The sequence below is a fragment of the Pseudorca crassidens genome, chromosome 7, assembly GCF_039906515.1.
Source record: "Pseudorca crassidens isolate mPseCra1 chromosome 7, mPseCra1.hap1, whole genome shotgun sequence".
Taxonomy (NCBI): Eukaryota; Metazoa; Chordata; class Mammalia; order Artiodactyla; family Delphinidae; genus Pseudorca; species Pseudorca crassidens.
This window is the reverse complement of record NC_090302.1, coordinates 80,156,628-80,170,627: the sequence shown is the minus strand read 5'-3', so window position 1 is coordinate 80,170,627 and position 14,000 is coordinate 80,156,628. Positions and strand designations below refer to the sequence as shown.

The 14,000-nt window shown below is 41.8% G+C and overlaps 1 protein-coding gene across 10 annotated transcripts in view; it reads left to right on the top strand.

Moving 5' to 3' along the window:
* The window catches only part of BAG1 (BAG cochaperone 1), a 57,489-nt gene that overhangs the window by 1,027 nt on the left and 42,462 nt on the right, over positions 1–14,000 (top strand). For all 10 annotated transcript variants that reach the window (XR_010945068.1, XR_010945066.1, XR_010945064.1 and 7 more), the window contains exons 2-5: positions 815–943; positions 2,240–2,322; positions 3,841–3,954; positions 13,840–13,947. Coding sequence is in view for 4 of the 10 variants with exons in the window: in XM_067744595.1 (XP_067600696.1) it covers positions 815–943; positions 2,240–2,322; positions 3,841–3,954; positions 13,840–13,947 (434 nt within the window). In the remaining 6 variants the exon portion in view is untranslated. The remainder of the gene's footprint in view (positions 1–814; positions 944–2,239; positions 2,323–3,840; positions 3,955–13,839; positions 13,948–14,000) is intronic.

Sequence of the window (14,000 nt, the reverse complement as noted above, 5' to 3'; positions counted from 1 at the left end):
AGGGGAGACCCCAGGGCCTCGGAATCTGGTGACCAGGATTCTAGATAATTCAGGTTTAAGTGACCTTGGGATGTCTCCTTTCTAGGCAGCTGCTTTCTACTTCACATAGAAGCAGAGTTGGTAACACCTGTCCCACTCACTACATGTGGCTGTTGAGTAGGCTTAAGGCTTGGCATGATGCACCGGCACAGGCTACCTCCTTATTGTCCACATACCCAGAAAAGAATTAGCACCTCTGCTTCGAAAAGGAATTTCTGCTGTTTGAGTTTATTCATTTGTCTATTCACTGGGCACCAACCATGTATGTGCCGAGGTGTCCCCAGTGGGAGAGACCTGGAGGAAAAACATTTCCTTGCCCATTACAGCAAAGGAGACAAAAATAGTACCTTGCCCAGTACAACACAGAGTAGAGGACAGTCAGGCCACAGGATGCAGATGGCTTGTGAAGAAAGGCACGGACTTTGAAATCAGATAGATCTGAGGTCAAGTTCTAATTCTAGAGTTGGGTCTCATTAGGCAGGTCTTAATTGGACTGAACTCATAGTTTGCTTATCTGTGAAATGAGGAATAATAGGTAGTACCTACTTCATGGGGTTGTTCTGAGAATTAAATAAGATCATGCAGGAAATGAGCCTAGTCAGCCCCTTATGCATGTTAAGTGCTTAAAATGTTAGCTGATATCACTGATATTGTTAGTTACTATAATAAAGGAAACAAAAATCCTTGAGCAGGCCTTGAAGGCTGGGTAAATAAAGTGTCAGCCTATATTGGTTTGTGTGAAAGAGTTTTCTTCAACACTTTTCTCTCTCCCCAGGCAATGAGAAGCACGATCTTCAAGTTATCCCGCAAGAAGGCTGTAGTGAACCAATTGTCCAAGACCTGGCCCAGGTTGTTGAAGAGGCCACAGGGGTCCCGCTGCCTTTTCAGAAACTCATATTTAAGGGTAGGTATTTCTCTTCCAGCTTTGAGCCCTCATTGCTAAAAGGCCTATTTAAAACCGCTTAACTTTAATAATAGAAACTCTCAGTTTCGAAACTAGGACAATTCTTATTTGCTTGTTAATTTATTCATCACTTCAACAAATATGTATTGAGGACCTACTATGCACTGGACACTTGCAAACATTTGAACAGGTATTAGAGTTGAAGTCACACGAAGGTGACAGAAATATTACCATTTTTGATGAAGCACATGGGCAGTCTTCCCTGGCCAAGTTAGATCCTCTTCCCATTGTGTTCAGATGGCACTCCCTACCACTTTTGCATAACTTGTACTGAAATTCCTATTAAATAATTGTCTTCATAGTCACTGAACATCTGATTTCTCTAATACAATAACAAACTCCACAAGGGCAGAGATGCTGCTATGTGTCCAATGCTTGGCATAGTGCTGGCACAGAGAAGGTATTGAACAAACTTACCAGGGCCTGGATGTGGCAGGCCCAGTGGATGATGCTGATTTCTGTCAGGACACACACACTCCCATCCCCATTCTCTGGTCTTCCCATTCCCATGGGAACCCATTATTCTGGTATCTGATGAGGCTAAATGTATCCCATTTGGTGCCAGTCATAAAAAATTTAGTGATGGGAAGCATTTATATTTGTACTTCATAGTACAGCTCCTTGTCTTTTCTTTTTAAAAACGTTTCATTTTAGAATTATAAAGGCAATAGAAATCCATGTTTGAAAATAGAGGAAAGCACAAAAAAGAAAATGTTCTCCTGGATAAAACCCCTCATAACAATTCAATATATTTCCGTCCAGCCTCTTTTTGTTTGTTTGTCCTGGCATCCCAAAGTGTGGGTTCTCATTTGTGGCTTTTTTTTTTAGTTGACAAAACTAGGATCATTTCTAGTGATCTTCTTATAACACTGGGTCATCAACATGTATTATGGCATAGAAGTTTCCTGAAAAAAATGAGCTTTGATGCCTACAAAGTCTTCTGTTGTACTGATGTATAGTTAATCAGTCCCCTATTCCTGAATTTTGGGCTCTTTCCAGTTTCTCATTATTATGAATAATAGTTATTGTATAACAGTTATTGTGCAGGCACATGTCCAGTTATGTGTTAGGGTAAATATCTAAAATGAAGTTACTGGGTCAAGAAACCTTCTAAAAAGCTTATACCAATTCATCCTCTTCTTATTAGTGAACACACTACTTCCTGTACCCTTGCTGAAATCTGTTTTCATTGTTGTGCAATTGTTGCAACCTGACATCACTTTCTTCTTTGTTCAGGAAAATCTCTGAAAGAAATGGAGACGCCATTGTCAGCACTTGGAATACAAAATGGTTGCCGGGTCATGTTAATTGGGAAAAAGGTAAGTTGCTTTTTCCACCAGAATACCTCAGAATCAAATGACGAAGGTCTTTTATGCATGTTTCTGTTGAGAAGGCCAAGTCGGGGAGCCAAGGTTGGCACTGGTGAAGTAGCGCTCTCTAAACAAATGTAGTCTCTTTGTTCCCTGGAGTCACCAGTTCTCACACCCTCCAGCTCCTGTTGTTTAGGGCTTTCACTCTGGGAATTAGGAGTGGTTATGCTGCCTCAGTAATGTGGCTTTTGTGTTGGTGGTGGAATCAGTCTGGTTAAAATAGTGCCTGAGGCAGTCCCTACTCACTTGGAGGGGGATTTGCAGAGAGCGTTTTTGTTAGAATAAACCTGTAGATTTTAAAAATAAGTACTCTGCAAACTTCAGGAGCCTCTCTTCCTTTAACCATTCTTTTTACCAAAATCTCACATAAGGATAAACCCTCTTTGGCTGGAAAGAAAGGTTCAGACTAAAGAGGTGATGGAGAAAAAGCCAGTTGGTGAGAAAAGTAGGCCCTGGGGTGATGAGAGAGGGCCATAGCCAGCCCTGCATTGTGACACAGTGGAATTGTTGGTCCTGTGAAGTTCCCTTACTTCGAGTGAGGTGGCTGATTCAGAGCGGAGAGAGGGCAGAGATTAGCAAAGTGGAGGCACGGAAAGTCTACTCCAGACTTGGAACTGCCAGGAGACTGGCACTCAGGATTTGGCCACAAAGAAGAATGTGAACAATTTAGGGTAGTGTAAAAGCAGGAAGCTGCTGGCTACCAATTAAGGTGAGAGAAGGGGAAATAATCTAGAGATTTCTTGCTCAAGGTTCAGGGAGAATGGTGATGGGCAATGAGCAGAACCCAAGAGTTGAGTTTGAAGAAGCTTTAGGACCCTCAGTTGGAGCTGTCCTGGAGTATGTGGAGCCAAGTCCAATTTAAGTCTCTTCTACCTATTTTGGGCTGTGTAACCTTAAGTTACTTTACAGTAACCTCAATTTCATCATCTGAAACAGTACCTCCTTCACTGGATTGTGGTAAGGCTTAAACAGTAATACAGGTGAAGTGCTTAGGATGAAACCTGGCATACAGGGGATGCTCAGTAAAAGTATTCATCATCATCCTCATATTGAATGAGAGAGCTCAGGAATTCCATTTAAAGGAAGGGTAGAATTCCACCTGTCTCACCGTTCTGGACTCCTCACAGGCATTCACTGTAACTTGTTAACACTCCAGGCTTCAGTCTGGAATCTGTTGGTAATCAGCCCCAGGCTGAGGTTGAATCTGGCACATGGATCAGCTTTGTTCTCTGAACCCAAGCCGTCAGGGCTCTCTTGCCAGAATATGTACCTGATACCTTCTCTCTATCTAGTCTAGAGTCTTTGTAGATAGAAAACCTTCATGTATAAGCCTCCAGCTTGCCTTCTAAGAAGCAACAGAGTTAAGACGATTTTTTCTAGGTCAGTGGTTTAACCCAATTGTGGTCAGATTTTTTTTTCCTGACAGAAAAAAAATTCTTGACTTCATTTTATTCTTAAACATGTTAGAACAGTCCAGAGGAAGAAGTTGAAATAAAGAAGTTGAAAGATTTGGAGAAGTCTGTGGAGAAGATAGCTGACCAACTGGAAGAGTTGAGTAAAGAGCTTACTGGAATCCAGCAGGTAACCCTCTCCGTGGACTTTGTCGTTCTGCCTTCTATGAGAATTCTCTGGAGATACAAATATGTGGTTACAAGGGCGGACTTTGTTGTCAGACTCCCTGGGTTCAGACCCTGGCTCTATCCTTTCTGTTACTGTGGGCAAGTTTGCCTTTGTCTCAGGTTCCTCATCTGTAAAAAGGGAGTAATGATGGTACCTCCCTCTTAGGGCTGTTGTGGGGATTAAATTACATAATTTGAGCCTGACATATACTAAGTGCTTTGTAAGTGTTATCAACACTGTTATTTCCAAACCCCAGCCAGCATCCATTTGTGCTCCTAGGAGAACACCTGCTGTGCTAGGATCATGTGTCTAAAATAGAATAAGTAGCTTCTCTCAGTCTAGTCAGCTATAATGTATTTGGCAAGGCAAAGAACATTGTGTGGATTCATAGAAGGTCCAAGTTGACCATGATCTTGGGGTGGGCATAGGGGTCATCCTATTCAATTCCTTATAGTATTAGAGGTGGAGTACTGAAACCAAATAAGGATGAGACACAGCCCCAAAGCACATACTTATTTATGATCCCTTCATTTTATAACATTTATAGATGTATGTTTGTGTTTTAATTACAAAAGTAATACATGCTGATTGTACATAGCTTTTAAGAAAACATGGGCACTAATATGAAAAATAATAATTACCTGTAAGACCCCCAACTCAAAGATAATCATTACTAAAAACTGGAATCTATTTTTTCATCTTAAAAAAATTGGTATAATGTTAGGTACACTTTGTTTGTAAATTGTTCCTTTATTGGTTTAAAAAATTGAACATTTTCCCATGTCATTAAAAATGATCATATGTAACCAAATCACTTTGCTGTATACCTGAAACGAACACAGTATTGTAAATCAACTATACCTAAATAAAGAAAAAATGTTTTGACTGGAAAAAAAAAGGTCATACTTTTCAAAACTTCCATAGTATTTATTTCATCATATGAATGGATCATGGTTTACCTAACCAATTCTCTATTATTCATCACCTAATGTTATTTTACCATTATGTATAGTGCTTCCTTTTTTTTTTAACATCTTTATTGGAGTATAATTGCTTTACAGTGGTGTGCTAGTTTCTGCTTTATAACAAAGTGAATAAGCTATACATATACCCATATCCCCGTATCTCCTCCCTCCTCTGTCTCCCTCCCACTTTCCCTACCCCACCCCTCTGGGTGGTCACAAAGCACCGAGCTGATCTCCCTGTGCTATGCGGCTGCTTCCCACTAGCTATCTATTTTACATTTGGTAGTATATATAAGTCCATGCCACTTCGTCCCAGCTTAACCTTCCCCTTCCCCATGTCCTCAAGTCCATTCTCTACATCTGCATCTTTATTCCTGTCCTGCCACTAGGTTCTTCAGAGCCATCTTCTTTTTTTTTTTAGATTCCATATATGTATATGTTTTAGCATATGGTATTTCTTTTTCTCATTCTGACTTCACTCTGTATGACAGACTCTAGGTCCATCCAACTCACTACAAATAACTCGATTTATTTACTTTTTATGGCTGAGTAATATTCCATTGTATATATGTGCCACATCTTCTTTATCCATTCATCTGTCGATGGACACTTAGGTTGCTTCCATGTCCTGGCTATTGTACATAGAGCTGCAGTAAATATTGTGGTATATGACTCTTTTTGAATTCTGGTTTTCTCAGGGTACATGCCCAGTAGTGGGATTACTGGCTCCTATGGTAGTTCTATTTTTAGTTTTTTAAGGAACCTCCATACTGTTCTCCATAGTGGCTCTATCAATTTACCTTCCCACCAACAGTGCAAGAGGGTTCCCTTTTCTCCACACCCTCTCCAGCATTTATTGTTTGTAGATTTTTTTTTTTTTTTTTTTTGCGGTACGCGGGCCTCTCACTGTTGTGGCCTCTCCCGTTGCGGAGCACAGGCTCTGGACACGCAGGCTTAGCGGCCATGGCTCACTGGCCCAGCCACTCCGCAGCATGTGGGATCTTCCCGGACCAGGTCACGAACCCGCGTCCCCTGCATCGGCAGGTGGCCTCTCAACCACTGCACCACCAGGGATGCCCCCTCATTGTAGTTTTGATTTGCATTTCTCTAATGATTAGTGATGTTGAGCATCCTTTCATGTGTTTGTTGGCAATCTGTATATCTTCTTTGGAGAAATGTCTATTTAGGTCTTCTGTCCATTTTTGGGTTGGGTTGTTTGTTTTTTTGATATTGAGCTACATGAGCTGCTTGTAAATTTTGGGGATCAATCCTTTGTCAGTTGCTTCATTTGCAAATATTTTCTCCCATTCTGAGGGTTGTCTTTTCGTCTTGTTTATGGTTTCCTTTGCTGTGCAAAAGCTTTTAAGTTTCATTAGGTCCCATTTGTTTATTTTTGTTTTTATTTCCATTTCGCTAGGAGGTGGGTCAAAAAGGATCTTGCTGTGATTTATATCATAGAGTGTTCTGCCTATGTTTCCCTCTAAGAGTTTGATAGTGTCTGGCCTTACATTTAGGTCTTTAATCCATTTGAGTTTATTTTTGTGTATGGTGTTAGGGAGTGTTCTAATTTCATTCTTTTACATGTACCTGTCCGGTTTTCCCAGCACCACTTATCAAAGAGGCTGTATTTTCTCCATTGTATATTCTTGCCTCCTTTATCAAAGATAAGGTAACCATACGTGCATGGGTTTATCTCTGGGCTTTCTATCCTGTTCCATTGATCTGTATTTCTGTTTTTGTGCCAGTACCATACTGTCTTGATTACTGTAGCTTTGTAGTATAGTCTGAAGTCCGGGAGCCTGATTCCTCCAGCTCCGTTTTTCTTTCTCAAGATTGCTTTGGCTATTCGGGGTCTTTTGTGTTTCCATACAAATTGTGAAACTTTTTGTTCTAGTTCTGTGAAAAGTGCCGTTGGTAGTTTGATAGGGATTGTGTTGAATCTGTAGATTGCTTTGGGTAGTATAGTCATTTTCACAATATTGATTCTTCCAATCCAAGAACATGGTATATCTCTCCATCTCTTCGTATCATCTCTAATTTACTTCATCAGTGTCTTATAGTTTTCTGCATACAGGTCTTTTGTCTCCTTAGGTAGGTTTATTCTTAGGTATTTTATTCTTTTTGGTGCAATGGTAAATGGACGTTTTTCCTTAATTTCTCGTTCACATTTTTCATCATTAGTGTGTAGGAATGCAAGAGAGTTCTGTGCATTAATTTTGTATCCTGCTACTTTACCAAATTCATTGATTATCTCTAGCAGTTTTCTGGTAGCATCTTTAGGATTTTCTATGTACGGTATCATGTCATCTCCAAACAGTGACAGCTTTACTTCTTCCTTTGCAATTTGGATTCCTTTTATTTCCTTTTCTTCTCTCATTACTGTGGCTAAAACTTCCAAAATTATGTTGAAGAAAGGTGGTGAGAGTGGGCAACCTTGTCTTGTTCCTGATCTTAGCGGAAATGGTTTCAGTTTTTCACCATTGAGAACGATGTTGGTTGTGGGTTTGTCATATATGGCCTTTATTATGTTGAGGTAAGTTCCCTCTATGCCTTCTTTCTGGAGGGTTTTTATCATAAATGGGTGTTGAAGTTTGTCAAAAGCTTTTTCTTCATCTATTGAGATGATCATATGGTTTTTATCCTTCAATTTGTTAATATGGTATATCACATTAATTGATTTGTATATATTGAAGAATCCTTGCATTCCTGGGATAAACCCCACTTGATCATGGTGTATGATCCTTTTCATGTGTTATTGGATTTTGTTTGCTAGTATTTTGTTGAGGATTTTTGCATCTATGTTCATCAGTGATATTGGCCTGTAGTTTTCTTTCTTTGTGACATCTTTGTCTCATTTTGGTATCAGGGTGATGGGGGCCTCATAGAATGAGTTTCGGAGTGTTCCTCCCTCTGCTATATTTTGGAAGAGTTTGAGAAGCACAGGTGTTAGCTTTTCTCTAAATGTTTGATAGAATTCACCTGTGAAGCCATCTGGTCCTGGGCTTTTGTTTGTTGGAAGATTTTTAATCACAGTCTCAATTTCAGTGCTTGTGAATGGTCTGTTTATATTTTCTATTTCTTCCTGGATCAGTCTCATAAGGTTGTGCTTTTCTAAGAATTTGTCCATTTCTTCCAGCTTGTCCATTTTATTGGCATAGAGTTGCTTGTAGTAATCTCTCATGATCCTTTGTATTTCTGCAGTGTCAGTTGTTACTTCTCCCTTTTCATTTCTAATTCTGTTGATTTGAGTGTTCTCCCTTTTGTTCTTGTTGAGTCTGGCTAATGGTTTTTCAATTTTGTTTATCTTCTCAAACAACCAGCTTTTAATTTTATTGATGTTTGCCATTGTTTCCTTCATTTCTTTTTCATTTATTTCTGTTGTGATCTTTATGATTTCTTTCCTTCTGCTAACTTTGGGAGTTTTTTCGTTCTTCTTTCTCTAATTACTTTAGGTGTAAGGTTAGGTTGTTTATTTGAGATGTTTCTTTTTTCTTGAGGTAGGATTGTATTGCTGTAAACTTCCCTCTTAGAACTGCTTTTGCTGCATTCCATAGGTTTGGGATAGTCGTGTTTTCATTGTCATTTGTTTCTAGGTATTTTTTGATTTCCTCTTTGATTTCTTCAGTGATCTCTTGGTTATTAAGTAGTGTATTGTTTAGTCTCCATATGCTTGTATTTTTTACAGATTTTTTTCCCTGTAATTGTTATCTAGTCTCATAGCTTTGTGGTTGGAAAAGACACTTGATATGATTTCGATTTTCTTAAATTTACCAAGGCTTGATTTGTGACCCAAGATATGATCTGTCCTGGAGAATGTTCCATGAGCACTTGAGAAGAAAGTGTATTCTTTTGTTTTTAGATGGAATGTCCTATAAATATCAATTAAGTCCATCTTGTTTAATGTATCATCTAAAGCTTGTGTTTCCTTATTTGTTTTCTGTTTGGATGATCTGTCCATTTGTGTAAGTGTGGTGTTAAAGTCCCCTACTGTGATTGTGTTACTGTCAATTTCCCCTTTTATGGCTGTTAGCATTTGCCTTATGTACTGAGGTGCTCCTATGTTGGGTGCATAAATATTTACAATTGTTATATCTTCTTCTTGGATTGATCCCTTGATGATTACGTAGTGTCCTTGTCTCTTATAATAGTCTTTATTTTAACGTCTGTTTTATCTGATATGAGACTTGCTACTCCAGCTTTCTTTTGATTTTCATTTGCATGGAATATCATTTTCCATCCCCTCACTTTCAGTCTGTATGTGTCCCTAGGTCTGAAGTGGGTCTCTTGTAGACAGCATATATATGGGTCTTGTTTTTGTATCCATTCAGCCAGTCTGTGTCTTTTGGTTGGAGCATTTAATCCATTTACATTTAAGGTAATTATCGATATGTTTGTTCCTATTACCATTTTCTTAATTGTTTTGGGTTTGTTATTGTAGGTCTTCTCCTTCTCTTGTGTTTCCTGCTTAGAGAAGTTCCTTTAGCATTTGTTGTAAACCTGGTTTGGTGGTGCTGAATTCTCTTAGCTTTTGCTTGTCTGTAAAGGTTTTAATTTCTCCATCAAATCTGAATGAGATCCTTCCTGGGTAGAGCAATCTTGGTTGTAGGTTTTTCCCTTTCATCACTTTAAATATGTCCTGCCATTCCCTTCTAGTTTGTAGAGTTTCTGCTGAAAGATCAGCTGTTAACCTTATGGGGATTCCCTTGTATGTTATTTGTTGTTTTTCCCTGCTTTTAATAGTTTTCCTTTGTGTTTAATTTTGGTAGTTTGATTAATGTGTGTCTTGGCATGTTTCTCCTTGGGTTTATTCTGTATGGGACTCTTTGCACTTCCTGGACTTGACTATTTCCTTTCCCGTATTAGGGAAGTTTTCAACTATAATCTCTTCAAATATTTTTTCAGTCCCTTTCTTTTTCTCTTCTTCTCCTGGGACCCCTATAATTCAAATGTTGGTGCGTTTTTTTTTTTAATTAATTAATTTTTTTATGTTTGGCTGTGTTGTGTGTTCGTTGCTGTGCGCGGGCTTTCTCTAGTTGCTGCGAGCGGGAGCTACTCTTCGTTGCAGTGCGTAGGCTTCTTATGGCAGTGGCTTCTCTTGCTGCAGAGCACTGGCTCTAGGCGCACGGGCTTCAGTAGTTGTGGCACACAGGCTCAGCAGTCGTGGCTTGTGGGCTCTAGAGCACAGGCTCAGTAGTTGTGGCACACAGGCATAGTTGCTCCATGGCATGTGGGATCTTCCCCAACTAGGGCTCGAACCCATGACCCCTGCACTGGCAGGCAGATTCTTAACCACTGCGCCATCAGGGAAGCCCTGTTGGTGCATTTAATATTGTCCCAGAGGTCTCTAAGCCTGTCCTCAGTTCTTTTTTTTCCTTTCTTTTTTGTGGTACGCGGGCCCCTCTCACTGTTGTGGCCTCTCCCGTTGCGGAGCACACGCTCCGTTCGCGCAGGCTTAGCAGCCATGGCTCACAGGCCCAGCCGCTCCGTGGCATGTGGGGTCTTCCCAGACCGGGGCACGAACCAGTGCCCGCTGCATCGGCAGGCGGACTCTCAACCACTGTGCCACCAGGGAAGCCCTGTCCTCAATTCTTTTCATTCTTTTTTCTTTATTCTGCTCTGAGGTAGTTATTTCCACTATTTTATCTTCCAGGTCACTTATCCATTCTTCTGCCTCAGTTATTCTGCTATTGATTCCTTCTAGAGAATCTTAAATTTCATTTATTGTGTTGTTCATCATTGTTTGTTTGCTGTTTAGGTCTCCTAGTCCTTGTTAAACGTTTCTTGTATTTTCTCCATCCTATCCCCAAGATTTTGGATCATCTTTACTATCATTTCTCTGAATTCTTTTTCAGGTAGACTGCCTATTTCCTCTTCATTTGTTTGGTCTGATGGGTTTTTACCTTGCTTCTTCATCTGCTGTGTGTTTCTTTGTCTTCTCATTTTGCTTAACTTACTGTGTTTGGGGTCTCCTTTTCGCAGGCTTCAGGTTCATAGTTCCCGCTGTTTTTGGTGTCTGCCCCCAGTGGCTAAGGTTGGTTCAGTGGGTTGTGTGGGCTTCCTGGTGGAGGGGACTAGTGCCTGTGTTCTAGTGGACGAGGCTGGATCTTGTCTTTCTGGTGGGCAAGACCGTGTTTTGGGGTGTCTGTGACCTTATTATGATTTTATGCAGACTCTCTGCTAATGGATGGGGTTGTGTTCCTGTCTTGCTAGTTGTTTGGCATAGGGTGTTCAGCACTGTAGCTTGCTGGTCATTGAGCGGAGCTGGGTCTTAGTGTTGAGATGGAGATCTCTGGGAAAGCTTTCACCATTTGATATTACAAGGAGCCGGGAGGTCTCTGGTGCACCAGTGTCCTGAACTTGGCTCTCCCACCTCAGAGGCAGAGGCCTGACACCCGACCGGAGCACCAAGACCCTGTCAGCCACATGGCTCAGAAGAAAAGGGAGAAAAAAAGAAAGAAAGGAAGGAAAGAAAAGAAAGTTATTAAAATAAAAAATAATTATTAAAAATTAAAAAGTAGTAAAAAAAAAAAAAGAGAGAGAAGAAAGAAGGAAAGAAAGAAGAGAGCAACCAAACCAAAAAACAAATCCACCAGTGATAACAAGTGCTAAAAACTATACAAAAAAACAAAATGGACAGCTAGAACCCTAGGACAAATGGTAAAAGCAAAGCTATACAGACAAAATCACACACAGAAGCATACACATACACACTCACAAAAAGAGAAAAAGGAAAAAAAAAATGTATCTATATATTTTAAAAAAAGAAAAAAAAAAGGAACAAGAAAGCAACCAAATCAATAAACAAATCTACCAATGATAATAAACTCTAAATACTAAACTAAGATAAACATAAAACCAGGAACAAATTAAATGCAGACAGCAAACCCCAAGTCTACAGTTGCTCCCAAAGTCGACCGCCTCAATTTTGGGATGATTCGTTGTCTATTCAGGTATTCCACAGATGCAGGGTCATGAGGTTGATTGTGGAGATTTAGTCCACTGCTCCTGAGGCTGCTGGGAGAGATTTCCCTTTCTCTTCTTTGTTTGCACAGCTCCTGGGGTTCAGCTTTGGATTTGGCCCCGCCTCTGCGTGTAGGTCGCTGGAGGGCGTCTGTTCTTCGCTCAGACAGGACGGGGTTAAAGGAGAAGCTGATTAGTGGGCTCTGGCTCACTCAGGACGGGGGGAGGGAGGGGTACGGATGCGGGGCGAGCCTGCGGCGTCAGAGGCCAGAGTGATGTTGCACCAGCCTGAGGCGCGCTGTGCGTTCTCCCGGGGAAGTTGTCCCTGGATCCCGGGACCCTGGCAGTGGCGGGCGGCACAGGCTCCCCGGAAGGGAGGTGTGGATAGTGACCTGTGCTTGCACACAGGCTTCTTGGTGGCTGCAGCAGTAGCTTTAGCGTTTCATGCCCATCTCTGGGGTGCGCGCTGATAGCCGCGGCTCACGCCTGTCTCTGGAGCTCGTTTACGCGGTGCTCTGAATCCCCTCTCCTTGCGCACCCCCGAAACAATGGTCTCCTTACTCTTAGGCATGTCCAGACTTCTCCCGGACTCCCTCCCGGCTAGCTGGGGCGCACTAGCCCCCTTCAGGCTGTGTTCACGCAGCCAACCCCAGTCCTCTCCCTGGGATCTGACCTCCAAAGCCCAAGCCTCAGCTCCCAGCCTCCGCCCACCCTGGAGGGTGAGCAGACAAGCCTCTCGGGCTGGTGAGTGCTGGTCAGCACCGATCCTCTATGCAGAAATCTCTCCGCTTTGCCCTCTGCACCCCTGTTGCTGCGCTCTCCTCCGTGGCTCTGAAGCTTCCCCTCCCCACCATCCCCCATCTCCGCCAGTGAAGGGGCTTCCTAGTGTGTGGAAACCTTTCCTCCTTCACAGCTCCCTCCCACTGGTGCAGGTCCCGTCCCTATTCTTTTGTCTCTGTTTTTTCTTTTTTCTTTTGCCCTACCCAGGTACGTGGGGAGTTTCTTGCCTTTTGGGAGGTCTGAGGTCTTCTGCCAGCGTTCAGTAGGTGTTCTGTAGGAGTTGTTCCACATGTAGATGTATTTCTGATGTATTTGTGATCTCCACGTCTTACTCCTCCGCCATCTTGAAGCCATAATGCTTCTTTGAACGTCCTCGGACATAAATCTTTTTTGACCATTTCCGATTTTTTTGGTAGGATAAATTCTTTAAGTTGGAATTGCCAGCTAATATATACTACATGTTGTCAAATCTGCATCTGTAGCCTATGGCTTTTATTTCCTCAGAGATACCTGCTGTCCACCTGTTGTCACCAGCTAACTGGTCATTAGGCCAAGCATTGTGAATAAACAGAGAGACAATTTAATAAAAATAATGTAAGTGCTGCCATTTGTTAGCATACATACATCTGTGTCAGGAATTCTATTAAAGGTCTACATTATTTCTCTTTATCCTCATGGTAACCCTCTGGGGTGTGGGTATCATGATCTCCATTTTAAAGATGAGAACACCGAGGCACAGATAGGTAAAGAACTTGCTCAAGGTCACAAGCCAGTACAGTGCAGTCAGAGTTGAAGCCCAGGCCTATCAAACTCTAAACCCTGTGCTCTTAATGTCTGCTTCTCGTGTGCAGGTATACACTAGTGACTGGGGGCTTCACCAGAGCCAGGCCTCCACAGGCATTTGTGACCCCAGTGGACCGTGTAAGATAGACCATGTAATGGCCTGCAGCCTACTACAGTGCTTGGAGTGGCCCAGGGCCAGCTTTTCTGTTTTTCCTAAGAGGTGAAGTTGCAGGCCTGAGGTCTGGCCCAGCCTGTTGGGGAATGTGGACTCAGGGTGTGGCTGCTTCATCAGTGCCTTGGCTTGGAGTTTTCCATCAGCCTCAAGGAACCTTTGCAATAATGCATCATTCCTCCACAGGGTTTTCTGGCCAAGGATTTGCAAGCTGAAGCTCTCTGCAAACTCGACAGGAGAGTAATAGCCACAGTCGGGCAGTTTATGAAGATCTTGGAAGAGATTGACACACTAGTAAGTAAATATTCAGCTGAGAAGAACTAGTTTCCTTTGACTATTTTTCAGTC